At 38.6% G+C, this 18368-nt stretch overlaps 1 protein-coding gene across 1 annotated transcript in view; it reads right to left on the reverse strand.

Annotated features, from left to right (window-relative positions):
- DACH1 (dachshund family transcription factor 1) overlaps positions 1-17170 on the reverse strand; it is a 423382-nt gene extending 406212 nt beyond the window's left edge. The window contains exon 1 of the mRNA XM_038569719.1: positions 16261-17170. Within this exon, the coding sequence (XP_038425647.1) occupies positions 16261-17120 (860 nt within the window). The 5' untranslated portion in view covers positions 17121-17170. The remainder of the gene's footprint in view (positions 1-16260) is intronic.
- Positions 17171-18368: the final 1198 nt, after the last annotated feature.

Consider the following 18368-nt stretch of genomic DNA (forward strand, 5'->3'; position numbering starts at 1 on the left):
TTATGTCTTGAGAATTAAATTTTCTTGCTAACCTAACAAAAGTGAGCTAGAGAAGACAAAAATGTATCTCTCAGTTGACTCAACACAGTCACAACTGTTTTACTTGTCTCAGACATGCTGCTGAGATCTGAAAACATTCATTTCAACATCTGACAGTATATTAACAGTCTCAGTATTGTGGACTCCTGTTCAGTTTGCTATGGGCAAGAGACCATACCATTACACAAGCCAGTAGATCGATTGGTCTTTGGTAGAATCTTAGTTTAAGACTCTTTAAGGCACTGATTTATGCACAATTGATCTGATCAGCCATGCAGTCAATGTGATTTATTAGCTAAGATGGCCAAAACCCTTTTTTCTCCTTTTTCATGCAGTAGTAATTCACCTCATTAGAGGTGGAATCATTATAGGAAGCTACTGAGAAATAAGAAGTTGAACCTGCTGGCCTGACTCCTTATTTCTCCCAATCTATAGATCTACCAAACAGTAATAGCTAAGACTAGGGCTGCTGTGCACGCCTGCAGAAGCCAGTGAGCTCACACCATGGCTTAGTGATGGATGGATAGATTAAAGGGGATTCTAATATTCCTTCACTCTGAGACATTTGCAGACAGCACACTTGTTCACTTAGCTTCATGAGAAACTCATTCATTTCATTTCTAGCACACATTTCTTTCTTTATTTAACCACAGTAAGACAAATGACTTGTATTACCTTGTAATTATGGTGTTTAACTAAACATAAGACCAACAATGTGTATAACAAGGGTTGGCAACCTATCGTGTACATGTGGATATGTGCACGCACGTGCACACACACGTACACACAATTATACTCCCAATGTTACATAACATCCAATTCTAAATAGCCCAGAAAGATTCACTTATGGGTAAAATACACGTGTCAATTAATTTGCAAAGTTATATTTTCTAGAATATTTTTTGGGGAAATGTCTATAACTTATATATGGTACAAGCATCCTTTCCTCTCTTTAAGGTCTATCCCCTAGCCAGGTCCTTTATCTTAAGTCTCTACTGACCTCCTTAAAATTTATTAACAAATAGTTAAGGGAAGGAATGTAGGAGGTTAATGTAGGGCCATTCCACGAGTCAGTTCTACTTTAGATCAGAGTATTTACTCAACACCTCATCTTCCTTCCATTCATTCTGCTGCTGAGAGCTCAAAGCCAGGGATCTTAACTCCAGTAGCCTCAACCATGCATTTGCCTTTGACTCAATAGAGATTCCGCACATCACAGTGATTTCATAGGATAATAGCTGCCCCCTACACCTCATCTTTTTCTAAAAGAATAAGCATTTTGCCACTTCCCTGCCTGCCCCCCACCCACGCTATGGATGCAATAAATGAATGTGCAATACTCTACAACTAAAGATTTGACAGCCACACACTAGCATGATTATGCAGGACAAAAATGTTAAGGGGTAGTATATTATTTCACTACATATGTGCTATATAAATTGTGGATAGTTTGATTAAGAAATCTAGATTTACTTAAACCCAGTGATGTAATTTCTAACGAAAGTATACTATGAACTCTCCCTTTGATTAACTTTGACAAATGACTCCATTAGAATATACTGAATGAATGCACAATTTTTAAGCTGAACATTGTTTCAATAAAACAAGGCTTAAAACAAAACAAAGAACAAAATAATTTGCAAAATATATGAATGTTTTTATAACTCTCCCAGGAGATAGAGCACCACCTGTCCTTATTACTAAATCAGCAATGCTAAAATGCCAACACATTTAGCTATTGAACTGGTGGTGTGTGTGTATGCGTGTATTTGTGGTGTGATATGTGTGTTTGCATATTTGTAATCACATATTCAAAATGAGAAACCTTTACTAAAAGGATCTCAGGTGAAAATTTTTCAGTATAAGAACCGAATCAGTAAAGGAAAATACAATCTGGGATCTGGACTTCTTATTTTCGTTGGATCTTTGCTATTAACTATCAAACTTTTTCTTTCATCTTCCCTATTAAAAGCGATTGTTGAAAGCAAGTGGCTTCTCTTGATTTAGATTTTTGTTTCAAAACCACTGCTGGATTAGTATTTGATAATTACCTATTTGTTAAGAGAATTAAAACTCCATGTTTATAACGCATTTAAAAATTTACATTATAAATTACATTACATTTAGTATGTTATAATAAAATTAGTAAAATTCAATTTATTTAGATATGAGTCCAATTCTCCAAATAAAACCTTGCTTATGTTACTAATGGCTTAACAGAATATTTTCTTTTCCTTTAGTTAATTGTATTTTCTTAGCACCAGTGTTATAAATAGAATAAGACACTCAAGGGAAAATATTGAGCTGGTACATAGTGGCTTTCTGGTTGTTGAAATCATTCACTCTTTGTACTTGTGAAACACAAAGCACCCACAGCTCAACAAATCCCAGCATAGCACATGCCATGTCATGTCTTACTGCTTTAACATAGTCCTCACATTCTACCCTCCCAATACAGCTAAACAGCTCAATATGATGGGGATAACAACAATTGACATCATAGTCGACAGAATATAGTCTTGCCATTAAGCACATGCTGTTACTATTTAAAGAATTCAAACTTAAGAGAAGTTGGGACCACTGGGGATGAATATTTTAGCTGGAGACCCAAAATGTTCTTATAATATATTGTCTCCTGTAATTTTGTTCTAAAGTAGGTATGTAATCTAGTAAAATTTTCTGTGGGTTCTGCACTGGTTCAAACAGTGCGTGTACAATCTCTGCCTAGTTAAGCTACACATTTACATGGTGAGAGTGCCAATGAGTGTGTTTCATCAGACATTCCTGGAAGCTGTCTGGCCAATAGGAGTGGTTTGAAACGGTTCCCTAATCACTGTTGAAATCACTGATAGTACTGTCTGTCCACACTATGACAGACAAAAGCTGAAATGTATTAAACATAGCAATCCATCATCTTGCAGATGGAAAGCAGGAGCCAGGCCAGTTCAGAGGCAGTGACTACCCTGCTGCTTAACAAAGGCCGAAGCCCTGACACTTCAGTCCCTTGCTAGCCCCTCACGGCCACCCCTCCGTCTAAGATGAATGAATGTCATCAATGAGAGAGAAAGCCTGCTGAGGATCTCAAATTCAAACACTGTTATGTTTAAAGTGCTGTGCTTTTTTATTTTGTTCATAATCAGAACTGTTGCTTCAACGATTTTCTTCAAATATAAAAAGATAGGTATTTAAGTAAACAAATAAATGAATGAAGAGATGGACCGTGGATTCAAGAAAGTGTATCCTGGGAAATACTGCATTGGCTGGTATACCATCAAGTTTAGAGAGCTAGCTTTGAAATAAAGTTATGATACCAAAAAACTTCAGAGGAAGTTTTTTAAAAAGTCGCTCCGTTACGGGCAAGTTTCCATTGTTGGAAGTAACTTCATAGTGATGCTCTCTTTGAATGGCCAGGGGATTGTTATTTTTAAATAAGCACCAAACAAAAATGAAATGCTATTTGCTGAAGTTCAATTCATTTTACATACTTGTTTCTAATAGGACATATGAGTCACAAAATAGCCAAAGGGACTGAAAAAACCTTCAACTGCTAACAGCACATTAACAAAGTATAGAAACGAAAGACACTTTTCTTTGGATTTCAGCCTTGTCATTTCCAATTTTCTGCTCCTTGGACATGCTTGTATTCAAATTCTGGAACATCTATTCAGCATATCAATCCTAATTAGACAATCTGGGTCTGGAAAGGATGAGAGCTGGGTCATTTGCATAATTTAATCATAAATACTCAGTGATACATATTTCCAAATGCATTTGTACAATTATCTTTTCATCCTTGGGGCAATGGTATTAATATGATTAGGCAATATTTCTGGAAAAAACAGACAAGTATGCACTCTTTTTAACTGCAGCTTAGGGCGATATGAAAAATTAATTAATTTCTGAAGAAAATCAATTTCTCTACGTGACCACATTAGACATTACTAAACCAAGACTCAGAAACCTCTCTCAATCACTACACTTTATCAGGCCCTTCTAAATTCTGATTAGTATGTGAACAATTCAATAGAAAAACTAGTAATGTATCAAAAATCATCTTAAATGTTGAAGAGATCTTTCTGTCTACTTTTCATTTCGGAGATGCTACCCTGCTTTACTTTAATGCATTGTTATTTAACCAGTCATTGAGAAGCCTGTGTTTTTAGTGAGAACACATCTTGAGTGATCTTTTATTAATGTACATTAACCAATTTCAAGGACAATAGGATAAGGTTACTTTTGAAATGCTTTCTCAAGAAATGGATTTAAATTCAACTAAAATAATCGTAATTCACACAAGACTGTTTATTACGAAAACAATGAGATAAACTAAGTTGTCCCAAAGAGTACCATTGTTATAAGAAAAACACTGTAACATCCTTAGCAGAGCTATAAGAACCCAGGTGGCTAATCTTATTTTTTAAAAAGAGATTCCGCTTTGTATGTTGATTAGTACAAAAGAAAGAAATCACATTTGTGAGTTTAAATGCACTATTCTTTTCTTTTCAGTGAAATGAAAAAGTAGAAATGACTGCATGCAAATATTCAATATTCATTTAATTTGCATAAAGGTGCTTGAACAAATTTTTGATTCTAACAAGCTCATTTTTCATGCGTTTTGTCTTTCATCCTAATCTAGCATCTGTCATTCCTTTTTGAAGTTATTATCGGCCCAATTCCCTCTTGGACATGGTTGCTGGGTGACCGGTATCTTAGCACCCACTTTGACAGGAACAGATGTGAATCTGATCAAGAGATTTCCCAAGAGTACCTGAAATCACAAACAACTTTTGTGAAAAACAAACAGCATCCCTGTCATGGGCCCTTACTTAACCTACTCCCCAAAAGAAAGAGCTAAGAAGTTACTCCAGATCAAATATACATTTTAAATTTTATAACCTAAACTTGGAACAAAATACATTTTAAAATATTATATTTTCACACTGTTGAAATTGGGGAATCCAATCTGAATCTCAACAGCTCAAAAACCCGTTCTGTTTTGGCTAGATGTTTATAGGTAAATTTCATGCACAATTTCACTAGAGTTTCTACAAAAAAAATAAATAAATAACAGGATTATTATGAGGATAATTTAGATGACAAAGATGTAATTTAAGAAGACTAAATTTTGTTTGGTTTAAAAAGCTTCCTACGTTAAGTATGACATAGAATCTTGTACCAATATTGAGGATTATTCCACTCATAGAGAATTATCTAAAATATAAAACTTCCATCTCTCCTTTCATGCATTTTATAGCAAGATTTTTTAAGGTGATTTTTTTTTTTTTTTTTTTTTTTTGCAGTTCACGTGGCATACCATCAATCATTATTGGAAAGAGAGCAGCAAAGTGCCACTGGAAGACAAAAAAGGTCATAGAAACTTCATATTATCACCATTACAAAAGTCAGAATAGGTTGCCTTTCCTGAACTAGATTCTTTTTAAGAACAGCATAATGTGACTGGGTCACGTGATCTACCTCCTTTCCTTCCTTTCATCATAGTAAGAGAAAGTGAAGAGCAAGAGCCATGTTAAATCATCATCAAACTAGTTGGGTCAAACTTTCAAATTAAATATTTAATCAAATGTTGATATTTTATAAATATGGCATCAAAGTGATCTTAGGAAACATCCAAATAATTGATTTAATTTTTCAGCTTCATTCAAGTGTGAAGACAATGCAGAAAAATGTTAGCTTGTGAAAGCAAGGATTTTTTGCCACATACCAGCCAAGAAAAAGGAAAAAACAATGCATGTTTAAAACTCTAAATATTTTCTTCTTGATGATAATGGCTTATGATAGTAAGGCAAGTGGCATAGTTTCCATTGGAAATTTCAAGGTTTTTTCTCTAAGAATTGATTTATTATAAGCATTCTTACTAGGAATTTTTATGTTTGGTTCTTGCAGGAAAATAACCAATTAACCAAATGATTTTATCAATGTTAAGTGTAAAAAGAAGTGAAAAGTCTTTAAAATTCTTTTAAATTTTGAATTGGGAAAGGAACATGCTAGCCTTAGTTCCAAAATTAGAGATTAAGCAAACTATTACACACCTAAATTCCTCTTTATTTCGAACACATGATTAACATCAATGTAAGTTTTCCAACTTAGGCCATCCATAACTAAAGTACATGTAACTAAAATAGAAATAGCTTTTATGTACCCAATTTATCACTGACCCCCTTCATTTGTTACTATTAGTAGCAAGAGCAGCTTTCTGAAAACCCTTTCATATAGTCCAACAACAACAAAACATACAGAATATAACCTTTCAAAATGTGAGTCTAAGAAAATTAAATATATCCATTAAAATTCCTTATTCTGAAGTGTTATCACAGGAAATGACTCCCAAAAAAAGTTTCCTCCCCTACTCAGGCTGACTCTTTGGTCGAAGGAAATTAATAAAAAGTACAAAGTAAATGTCCAATTAAATAAATTTATGTTTAAACTACTGATATCTAGGATATATATTTAAAAGGTAAATATTTTGGGCATCCCAGGTGGCTCAGTGGTTTAGTGCCGCCTTCAGCCCAGGGTGTGGTCCTGGAGATCCAGGATCGAGTCCCACGTCAGGCTCCCTGCATGGAGCCTGTGTCTCTGCCTGTGTCTCTGCCTCTCTTTCTCTCTGTGTCTCTCATGAATAAATAAATAAAATCTTTAAAACAAAAATAAAATAAAAGGTAAATATTTTGTTTTAAAAAGTAATAAATCTTAATCCCATGTGAAAACTTAAATAGCTGTAAAATTTTGATGGCACTTTGGCTTACCTGTGAAGTGTCACTTATGAATGATAATTTTTAAATTTCCTAAAAATATCTAGTTACTAAATTTGGTAGCCAAACAGGTGTTAACAGAAAGAAAAATCAAATCTGACCCAGAAGGCTCCAATATTAAGGTTTGAATTGGGATCAGTTCATTCCTTTCCCATGGGGTAACTTGTATAAATGTAATTCTATGGTTTCATAAAAGCAGGTCAAGTTTCTATCCCTGGGGGTCTTTTGGCAATTTGAAGCATGGAAGCACTGTTGCTGGCTACAAGTTCAAATCTGCATGTACAATCAATGGTGTGAAGAAAAAAAGTCCGTGAACAGCAGACATATATTCATCTTTGGTTATAATACACACTTGTCAGAGGGCTCTTGGAGGGTAAGAATAAAGGTGTCAGAGCTCACAAGTCATAAAATATTTTGAAATCATCTTCACTTACTTATAAATAGATATGCGTTCCTGATAATGCAAAAAGTAGTATGAAATATGTTTCTTTTTAGACAACAAGATGCAAAGACGAACTTCTGACCAAATGTCATTTTGCATTTATGATGTGCAAGCTTTTTTTTTTTTTAATTCCACAGGCTTTAGAGGAGGCAGAATTTTTAAAGTAGTCCCTGTTTTATAACCTCCTTTCTACTTTACAAAAAAAGGTATGCATTCTTGCACTTTCACCAATGATGTAAGACTTGACAAATGCCATGGAATGATTGAGAAAGTAATTGATTTCAATTTAACTGGACCTCTATCAGGTGTTTTCAAAGACAATTACAGTCCACTGAAAGAAGTGGTAATACACATCTTCTTATGTAGACCTCCAGATTAACCCACTGACCTCATTCCTAACTCATCTCATTGATGGCAAAGCTTTTAGAAGAGTAGTCTTTCTTTTAGTTATGAAATTGTTTTCATATCATTTATCCGCTGATTTTTAAAGGATATGCTTGCTTCAAAGTGCCAGCAGCAATGAAATAAACTAATAATAGAAATGGTGCAATGACATCAAGCGCATTAAATACTATTCCATAACGTAAGACTCTAGTACCAAATAATTTAATATCTATTGCATAGAAGTAAGATAATTCTGATATAAATATTTTCCACAGAGAATTAAAAGTACATTTTAGTTATCATAAAGTATAGGAAAATTAAGGTAAGTTTTTAATCACTGTCCTAATAACCACATAACACTGTTTATTATAACTATATTTTAATATTTAAGTATAAATTACTTAAGTAATATTTAAGTATAAATATTTAAGTATAAATTACTTCTTTCATGCTTTCATTCTTTTCATTCTAAAAATTAGAATTATTTTTAAATACATTTTCTGTTGTTGTTCAGTAGAATCTCTTTTTCAGTGTCATTTTATATTTCATGAGGTTACAGAAAATAAAATTAAAGTCAATTTTTTGGTGAGTTGGTTGGCCTCCAGTCCTATGTCTTACAAGTCTGTGTGTGTGCATGTGTGTGTGTGTGTGTGTGTGTGAGAGAGAGAGAGAATACCTACACATATATACATATCTGTAAAAGCTTTTCTAACAAAGATATTATAATTATTTAAACACAAAAATGTAGACTACAAATGGGCTAAGGTTAATAGAAACAAAGATATCCACCACAAAGACCTCTAAAATACTGATAAAAATTTTACACTTGTTGCATACACAAGGACATCTATCTTATTATAAAATGTGTGACTGGTAATAGGACAATTATAAGTGTTCTAAATTATTCATTTAAAATCCAAAGGCCCTATTAAACGACAAATTGCCTAACTCAAGAAATAAGTATTATTTCCAAGATATTTCAAATATAAAATGGGAATTAACACTTTTGGATATATCAGCATATTTTTGCAGAGCTGTGATGGGTTCAAAGATTTTTATACTTTCAGTGATTTGCTTTGTTCATACATAATATAGGGCTATGAATAATACAGTTCATTTACTGTTGCTATTAATAAAATTTCAAAATACAATCAGTTTAAGATTTTAACAAAATACTTTGCTTGATATGTGAATATAATAAAGTATTTCTTGATTGACATATTCTAGAGATTAATTTTCATTATCTTTCCCTAAGAAATGACCAGTATCCCTTAAGTTGAATTAGCAAGTATTCACTGCAAATGCTCTCTGTGCTTTCATAAAATAATTCCCTCTCAACTAGTACTCTTTCTTTCCTGAATATGTTTTGTTTGTCCTTGTAGAAAAGTATTATTTTACCTGCTGTTACTGAAAGAGCAGTCTAATTATTTAGAACTGTTTGATAGCTTATAAATTCAAAGATAAGTTACACTGTAACTTTTTAATACTTTACCTCTCCATTCATTTATTCTAAGGAAAGGAAACATTCCACAAGTTTTCAATGTTACTAACCAAAAGTAACCAATATACTTAGTTGTCTATTTCATTATTGCTTTGTGAAAATCATACCTGAAAAGCATATTCATTTTTTTTTTTTTTTGTCAAACATATACTACCTTCAAAATCCACTGCAGGATTATTACAAGTCTACTTACATTAAATTGCATTTATGTTCTTCAGGTCATAGTAAATAGTTTTGACTTCCTGCTAAAAACATGCAATGCATTCCAGGTATTATTTCATCTTATATAATAATATGTTTTAGATGCTTCACCTAAGCTGTCCTTTTTAAATCACTGCTCTCTAAAACTTTTTTTAAAGCAAGTAGCTATTCAGTGTGTTGCTGTGCTACATAGTATTAGACATTTCAATATACTTATAAGTACAAAAATGTAAGGGCAATTAAATAATAATATAGTGAGTTTTCCAGTTTAGTAAGTTGTCTTTGACAACTTTCACTCAAGTCACGTACATTTAAACGTGTAAAAGAATCCCAGCTTGATATCCTGGCCCAGCTCCAAGCTAATTTGAATCAGAAAGCAACAGGGCCACACCTTTAACAAAATTCAGTCACTGGCCACTTCAATATCCAATTTAGAAAAACCTACAAATGAATTTGTTTAAATGGGTTAATTAGAATATAAAGTAAATTCAAGTCAGAATACACAAGAAATTTAAAGTGTACTTGGTTCAAGGTTCCTGATTTTAGATCAAGTAGTGATTTGAGTCATCTTCTTTATATGATATTTTATATAACATATGTAGATTATAAAATATTTGTATATATAAAATATATGGCTACATATACAAACTGGTCAATTATCTGCTATTTTATTCAACTAATTTTAATTCTATCATTACTTTGAAAAACAGTAAGATTTCACTGATCGCTTAATTGACTAATTTATACTGAATGGATAGAAATTCTGTTCATAGTCATTTGCACATTTAAATATAATCATGAACTGTAATACGCACACTCTAAAAATTCTTAGAATCCTTTCAAAGTAAGTAGGTACATCAAAATAACATGACCACTAGTTAATCTAGTAACGAATAATTACTGGACCAAATATAAATATACTAAATTCAGTATTCTTGTTTTCCAAAGAAATAACTTGGTAAGCTAACCTCACTATATGAATGAAGTCATTTCTGTACTGTGGCGTATACTGAAAAGCATGTATCAACAATTAAAAGTTACTTTGAAAGACAGTCACTGTAGAAAAAAATTACTTTTGACTGGAAACACTTCAAAGTGAGAAGAAAAGTAAAGGAATTTGAGCACAATGTGGGCTCAAAGAGCCTCTGCTATGCCTGAAACACATATATGTGAAGATCAGAGCCTTAATATATAACACTTATCTGAGCCCTATTTGGTGGGCTTTTAATTCAGAGAGTTTTTCATTAAAAAATAAATTATTGAACATAAATATAATGGAAAAGAGGTCCCTTAATGCAGCCAAAGCCTAAAAATATAAATATAAGTGTATTTTTAATGTATTCTTGGCTAGGATTTTTAAGCTGTAGCATTTAAACAAGACTACACATGTATGTATGTATATACATAACTGACCAATCACAATGAAGTAACTCAGTGGTTACAAGAATGGCACATGGTACATGTAACGTCATTCTATTCTTATAACAATTCAAACATAAAATGATAAAATTTTATCTTAATTACATATTAAAATACCCAAATAGGTAACATCAACTTTTTTACATTCCCTGTCATTCTATAACTTGATGTGACCTTCTTCCCCTCTGGTGAACAATCTGAAAATGAAATTCTTAAAAGATAAAATTCAGGCCAGCTCTAACTTTTTTAAAGAACCAAATAACAAAAACCTTAAAATCAAAATGTTTAGTGAAATCTAGAAGACTCACCTGTACCTATTTAGAAGGCTTACTTCGAACTAATTTCTTCAAACAAAGATTCAAAGGGAAACAGTTTACAACCTGCAAGAGTTGTATTTCTTGTATTTTGCAATACATGGGTTCTATGTTGCTAATACAATGCAATTTAAATGATTATTTTACTTGATTAACAAAGGCAATTGTATGAAACAATTCAGTAAAATAACTTGGAAAGATAAAATAATACTAATTGATAGTCAAAGCACAAATTGCTCCTAAAATAGCAACTACTTGGTTGCACATTAAGCTAATTTACAAATGCTACTTACATTCCAAAAACAAAACATCAAATGAGAAACAATAAAGCATATTATGTTTTCGTATGCTGGTGAATCACACATGGTAAATCACCAAAGAGTAGAGTGATTTATGCTCAAATCCAGCCAAGACTTTAATCAATATTGGGTGTCACATCTCAGGAGGTTGGGGGAGGTACTGAGGCAAAAAAGAGAGTGGCTAATATTGGTGTCAGTAATTTATATGCAACTTCCGTGAAATGTAGATTAAACAAAAAATAACAACAGATTTGGACTAATGAGATGAAGGTTTACAAATTCTGTGTTAAATGTGATACGAATAGTTTATGTAAGGAACGGAGTTTTGAAAAAAAGTAGTCTATTTTACATAATATTTGCAGCCTCCCAAAATAAGATATGCTATGTGCAAATCAAAGTAAGTATCTCAGAGCATTAACTACTTATCTGTAGAGTTCAGAAAGTAAACCATCTTCGTAACTTGTGCACTCTTTACAATAACGACTATGTGTATTATTGGAGACTAACTCTAAGGAAAACAACAGGTTTGAAAAATACCTAAATAACTCAAGAATTTGTAGTATGCAGTATAATTTGATTGACCAAGGCAAATCTTAGGTTTTGCCTAACAAAATCTTACATTTTCTTTATATGTTAGTAGTTAAACTATAATTTACCAGCATTTTAAAAGTATACAGAAAAATAAGTGGTGGAACCCAACTTAAACTTTCATATTTTAGGCCTTTCTCTTCTAATTATGTCATATTCTTTAGGAAATGTTATAAAATGAAACATTAGACTTTATAGGAGCTATTAATTGATTGTAATACAAAAACTTCAGAAGCATAGTCTCTCTTCCTTTGAAGTAATTTTTAATTTTTCTGTGCCAAGTATTGTAATTATCTGTTAGAAGCGAAATGTGTATTTGTGTTGAAACTTTCTGTTACCAATGCAGAAACGCATAAGTCTGTGCCACTGAATACCATGCAATGGAGGAAATGTTTCATAAATATAGACTGGTTCAGTTTGCCATCTTTATTAAAACTCCTGACAAAACAGGGCCAAGAATTGGAAAATATTCTGTATTTCTTATACTAAAATTGTATTCGTATATTACTACTGGACAAAAACGACTTGAAAAGTCTTCTAGTTTGCTGTCTATGGATGGTATTGACTTTTAAGACAAAAGAATACTGTTTGTGAATATATCTATATGCATAGAAAATGTCCGATGAAAACTAACTGGACTCCATTTAAGTTAAAAAAAAAACTCCACTAATCCAGGGCTACGTAAGACCCAAAACATAATCTGGTTTGAAAGATTCTGAGACAAAATCACCCTCTGGCAATATTTTAAAAATAAACATTTTAGATAACAAAATACAGCAGTCACTTTTTATTACCTGAATTCAAAGAAAATTGAATCCTAACCCAAATCTACAAACAAGCCACTGACTCATACAAACACAGACTTGACCATGTACATAATTACTTTTCTTTTGTTGTTGTTGTTTACTGGTTACCAGTTAATTAAGTGACCTCTGTTGCACCAGCCAAGTTCAAGCAACTAATGTTTAGTTTAAAAATAATAATTCGAGGAAGCTGATCAAGGTCAGACTCTATCCTTTGACAACTTTTAAATATATTCCCTGACATTTTCTCTCATTTTTCAGACTCTTACGTTCAGCTTTACCATCAAGCAGGTGATAGTCTCTGTTTCATCTCCTTGTGGTAGTGACAGATGGCTTCAACATTTATTCTAGTTTTTAGAGATAGCATACTGATGCAATAGCCCCAAGCAAATTAAATCCACTCTAAGGTTTGTCACCAACTTACTGAGCCACTTTGAGCAAGTTTATGAACCTTTTTTCCTTTAACATCATTTTGGTTTCTCAGATTCTCTGGTATCTAAATGCTATTAAGAATCAGGGTTAGATATATGTCCTGTAGAAAGATGAGAGTGCTAAGATTTGATGTTTCTTGCACACACTATATACAGTGTCTTATATAGTTTGCCTTTTTGTTCAATTTGTCTTATCTTCTGCATAAATTATTCCTTTAGAAAGTCTCTTTAATAGCCAGAGGAGAAAGAAATCAGAATGAAAGAAATCAATATACCTAGGTGAATGAAAAGGATCTTAACTGCAAAGGTGTAAACTGGATTTGAATGGAAAAAGTAATTCTAGTTCTGTAAATTCAAAATGCAAAATATTGTAGGTATTGCTTTCAAGGTTAAGAAATAAGACAGTGGCACTTGTAATGATCATTAAAAATAGTAATATAACGCAAACAGTATGTTTTGGTGAGAGGGAGTTCAACGATAAGTTTTCTATTTTTTTTAGTCAGTGGCATAGTTAGGAAAACCTAGGTAGAGATCTCCAATTACACATCTTCTAAGGTTAATGACTGCAGCATTTGCATGTATATAGGTTTGAGTAAGCCTTGTAGTGGATAAAAGATCAAAAGGCAAGCGTAAATCAACAAAGTTACCACATTTAACTTAAAAATAACCTGAAATTGAGTTTTAGAATAACATACTTCACTGTAAAGTATTAAGACCAGGTGATTGAAATATAACTAGAGTATTGATGAAATATTTTTGAAGGGATAAAACAGTTCTATTGTATATAACTTATCTTGCCTGTGAAAGTTTAAACTCCAGAGCTATTGTTAAACTCAGGGGAAAACCAGTAATTAAAACATTTTTTTTGTTAATAACTTAAAAAATATTCTCCACCCATATAGTGAGGACTTCAATCCCAAACTCCAAGCAAAAATTTCAGGGAAAAAAAAAAATCAAAGGAATAATTGTAAGAGACACAACACTACCTGCTTTACACTGATGATAACGTTGCTGTCACTGGAGGAAGTTTTCTCTAGCAATTTTTTTGTGTTATGTGAAATGGCCATTAATTATCTAGTACAGTATGGGCTGTAACAAACACACAAAGAGATTCCAAGAGCAGAGTGGTTTGATTACTAAAGAGAAAAACAGTAGCTCTTCACCAATTTACTGGATAGGTAGACAAATTTTATAACAATCGCATCTGAACTGGCTTCAAATTCTGACCAGCATTCTTTAGAACAACTCTAACAATTTTCTGCCCCGATTCCAGTAGTTTTAACAATAGATTGCTGGCAAATATTTTATCTTCTGGACGTCCGAGGACTCCAATTATCTCAGTAAATGACGTTTAGCGATCAAGATTACGCCTCAATCTTTACTGCCACCTGTCCATACTCTTGGGCACGTGCGCGCGCACACACACATGCACGCGCTCTCAGCATTTACCCAAAAAAATAATAGAAATGGAGGTTCAAAACCCAAACCCACACCCACGCCCACATGCAAAGAAGGGCAAACCAACAAAGAAAAGAGTTTCTGGCTGGGTCAGAATAGGACATTTTGCAGGGCCGGAGTTGGGAGTCCTTTTCGCCCTGCAGCCTTCCCGGGGCACTAGCCTGAAGTCTTCCAAGGAAGGAATAAGCTGGGGCTTTTTCACCCCTGCTTCCTTCTGGTCTCCCCCACCCCTATTTCCTTCCCACCTCAGCTCACACCCTAAGGAGAGTACTGCTCTGTTCCTTCTCCTAGTCTTAAAACTTATTTGGAGGGTCCCGAAGTCTCTGCGCCAATTTAGCGCGCAGTTCCCACGCGCCCGCTCCCGGTGTCTAACTTTCTCTACTCTCTATCTCCTGGCATCCCAACTTTTCCCCCTGCTCCGAGCCGGGCACAAGGCGGAACCGTGAAAGCGGGTGGAAGGACCGTTTCTACCCCGAAACTGACAAGCTACCCCACTCCCGCCCCCTCTCGGTAGATCCTCCCCCAGTGATCGTTCATTAGCATAAAACCGGTCGGGCCAGGCACCGGCTCCCGGGGCCTCCAGGGTTCGCGCGCTTTGCCGGGCGGAGGTAGCCACGGCACGAGGTATTCAGGTCTGCGGAACATCCCAACGCAATGCTTGCATTGCACCTGCTCATTGCTTGAGCTACTAACCTTTAAAATAAAAATAAGAATAATAATAAAAAAATAAAGAAGAAGAAAAGAAAAAGAAAGAAGAAGAAAACAGTTTGGAGGGAGAGAGAGAGAGAGTGCGCCTTAGTCTTCCTTCCCCATCTCTCCAGCTCAGCTTGCAAGAGTCCCAGGCGCTCGATCACCTCCCCCTACAGAAGGAAGCCTGCTGGCTCCCTCGCGTCTGGCCCGGGGCTAACGTACCCCTTCATCTCCTTTGCACGAGCTCACCCGCGGACACACGCACACGAGCGCGCACACACAGACCCCTCCCCTCAGCGGGCTTCCCTTCGGGGCTTTGGGGCTGAGCTTGCCTGCGGGTCCCTGGGGATCGCCCCGGGCCTCTCGGCCTCCGAGGTCTTCCCCCTCCCGACCTCCGAGGGGCCCACTCCCGCGGCTTCCCGGCCGGGCCTCCCGCTCCCGAACCCGGCGGTCAGGGTCACGACCTCTCGCCGCCCCCCGGGCCGGCCCGGCCGGGGCCCCCCCCTCGGCTCGCGGTGGAGCCCGCCGGGGCCGGAGGGGGCGCGCCCACTCGGGGCAGCTGCGCGCTCGGGGCTCCGCGGGCACCGGCGCGGCCCAGGAAGGGGGGCTGTGGCTCCTGCCGACGCACCGTCCTCCCTCCTCCTTCCCGCCCCCTCCGCCCCGAGGCTTGGGGTTCCCGCGCCCCACAGCCGCCGAGCCCCAGCGCCCAGGCGAGCGAGGTGCGCACCGGGCGGACGAGCGAGATCTGGGCAGGGTGAGGGGCCAACTTCTCCGGGGGTCGGGAGCGGCCGCGAGCCTCGAGGAGAGGGAGCAGAGGGCCGCGCTCTCCGGGGCGCGCGGCTCGCGGGCGCGCGGAGCCCGCGGCGCCAGCAGGGGAGGCGGGAGGCGGGAGGCGGGAGGGAAGGGCCCCCCGCTCTTTACCTTGCGTTGGTGCAGTCATTGTAGAGGGTCTCGAAGTCCTTCCTGGAGATGAGTTTGCAGCGGTTCACTCCGGGCTGGATGGCGCCCAGTCCCCTCAGGATGCGAACCTGTTCCACATTGCACACCACCGGCGTGATCTCCAGCCGCTTCAGCTTGGTGTAGACCGTGTGCAAGCCCCCCACCAAGTGCTTCAGGAACAGGTCGAAAGCCTGGGGCAGGCAGATCAGCTCGCAGCCCTCCACCGTGAAGGAAGCCACTTTGGCCCCCCTCAGATCCACCATTTTGCACTCATTATTCTGAGGGGTGTTTTCCACTGGGGACGGGGTCGAGTACACGGGTTTCCCGGGGAGGGGGCCGCAGCTGCTGCTGCTGCTGCTGCTGCTACTGCTGCTGCTGCTGCTGCTGCTGCTGCTGCTGCTACTGCTGCTGCTGCTGCTGCTGCTGCCGGTGCTCGCGTTGATGGGGGTGCTGGAGGCGCCGCCGCCGCCAGCGCTGATGCCGCCGCCGCCGCCGCCGCCGCTGCCGCCGCCGCCGCCGCCGCTGCTCGCGGTCGCCAGGCTGGGGTTGCAGTTGCCGCCGCCGCCGCCGCCGCCGCCGCCGCCGCCTCCGTTGCCGCCGCCGCCGCCGCCGCCGGTGGAGGTGACTGTGGCCGCCGCCGCCGCCGCCGCCGCCGCCGAAGCGATGGGCTCCGGCCGGAACAGAGTTGGCCCCGAGGACGCCGGGGGCCCGATGGACGGAGCCGGAGACGAGGTCGCCGAGGAGGTGGAGGTGGTGGTGCCGGAGGAGGAAGCAGACGTGGAGATCGGGGGTTGAGGGGGGACCAGCTGGGTCGGAGGGATCAAAGCCGCCGGCACTGCCATGGTCACATAGAAGGGGAAACAAGAAGGAGAGAAGCGAGAGGAAAAGTTGCCACACACCCCGGGGAGGGGAGAGGGGGGAAGAGAGGGGGGAGGGGGAGAGAAGGAGCTAGAGGGGGCGGCAACAACAACAACAACAACAACAACTCCAGGGGAGAGCGAGGAGGAGAAAGGGCGAGAAGGGGGGGAAGAAGGAGGTGAGGGCGAGAGAAAGGGCGAGCGCAGGAGGGGCGAGCGCGAGAGGCGCTCTTGGAGAGAAACGCACAAAAGTGTCCCGCAAGTCGAAATGCGAGTCCTCTCCGGGGGCTGGGATCGGGGGCTGGTGGGGTGGGGGGGGCGGGGGCGGGGAGGGTCTGCTGGTGTGGTGCGGGTCCCGCTCTAGCACAAAGTTAAGGATGAAGGTGAAAAGGAGGAGGTTTGAAGGACTCGGTGTCTCCCCGGCAAGTACATTGATCAAAGATTGAGAGGGGAATGACAGAGAGAAAATGAGCTGAAAAGTGCAGGCTGCCGGCTGGACGAGTTGTTGTTGTCACACGGTGCAGAGGGGAGGAGCTCCGGAAACTTGAAATACCCTTTGAAGCCGCAAAAACCTCACTCACTAGTATTAACCCAAATTATCCAACCAGGAACTCGGAGCAGACACTCCGAGAGCGCGAGACACAGAGGGAAGGCGAGTGAGGGAGAAAAGGAGGGGAGGGCGGGGAGGGGGAGGGGGAGCGGGCTGGGGAGAAGGGGGAAAAAAAAAAAAGGAAAGAAAAAAAAAAAAAAAAAAAAAAACTATGCGAGGGCCGGAGAGGAGAAGCCGGGGACGCAGAAGTGGCGATCGGAAAAGGAAAAAGGAGAGGGAGATGATCTGCTGCTTCTGCTGCTGCTACTACCGTTAGGTTGCATGTCTAATATTCCATCTCGTCCGCGACGACTCGTAATTTTTTTTCCCCCCAAAACCTTCTAAGCAATCGCCTGCCAACTTAAAGACGAGCCAGAGCGCTCTGAGCTCTCCTTCAAGGATTTAGGATGTATCACCGCTCTTTTTTTTTTTTTTTTTTTTTGCAATAAGATATAAATGAACACACAGCCCCTCACTTGATGATTATTAAGAAATTATTTTCAGGAGGATTCACATGTAAGCAAAGCCTCTGTTTTCTGCCTCTGATTGTTTTACTCTATTTATTAGGTTATTTGTTCGCGTAAAGATAGTGAAAATTCCGGGACAGCTTTCAGATGCGGTGGGAGGGGAGGGGGGGGGGGGAG

This window comes from Canis lupus, chromosome 22 (assembly GCF_011100685.1).
Source record: "Canis lupus familiaris isolate Mischka breed German Shepherd chromosome 22, alternate assembly UU_Cfam_GSD_1.0, whole genome shotgun sequence".
In the NCBI taxonomy this organism is placed as follows: Eukaryota; Metazoa; Chordata; class Mammalia; order Carnivora; family Canidae; genus Canis; species Canis lupus.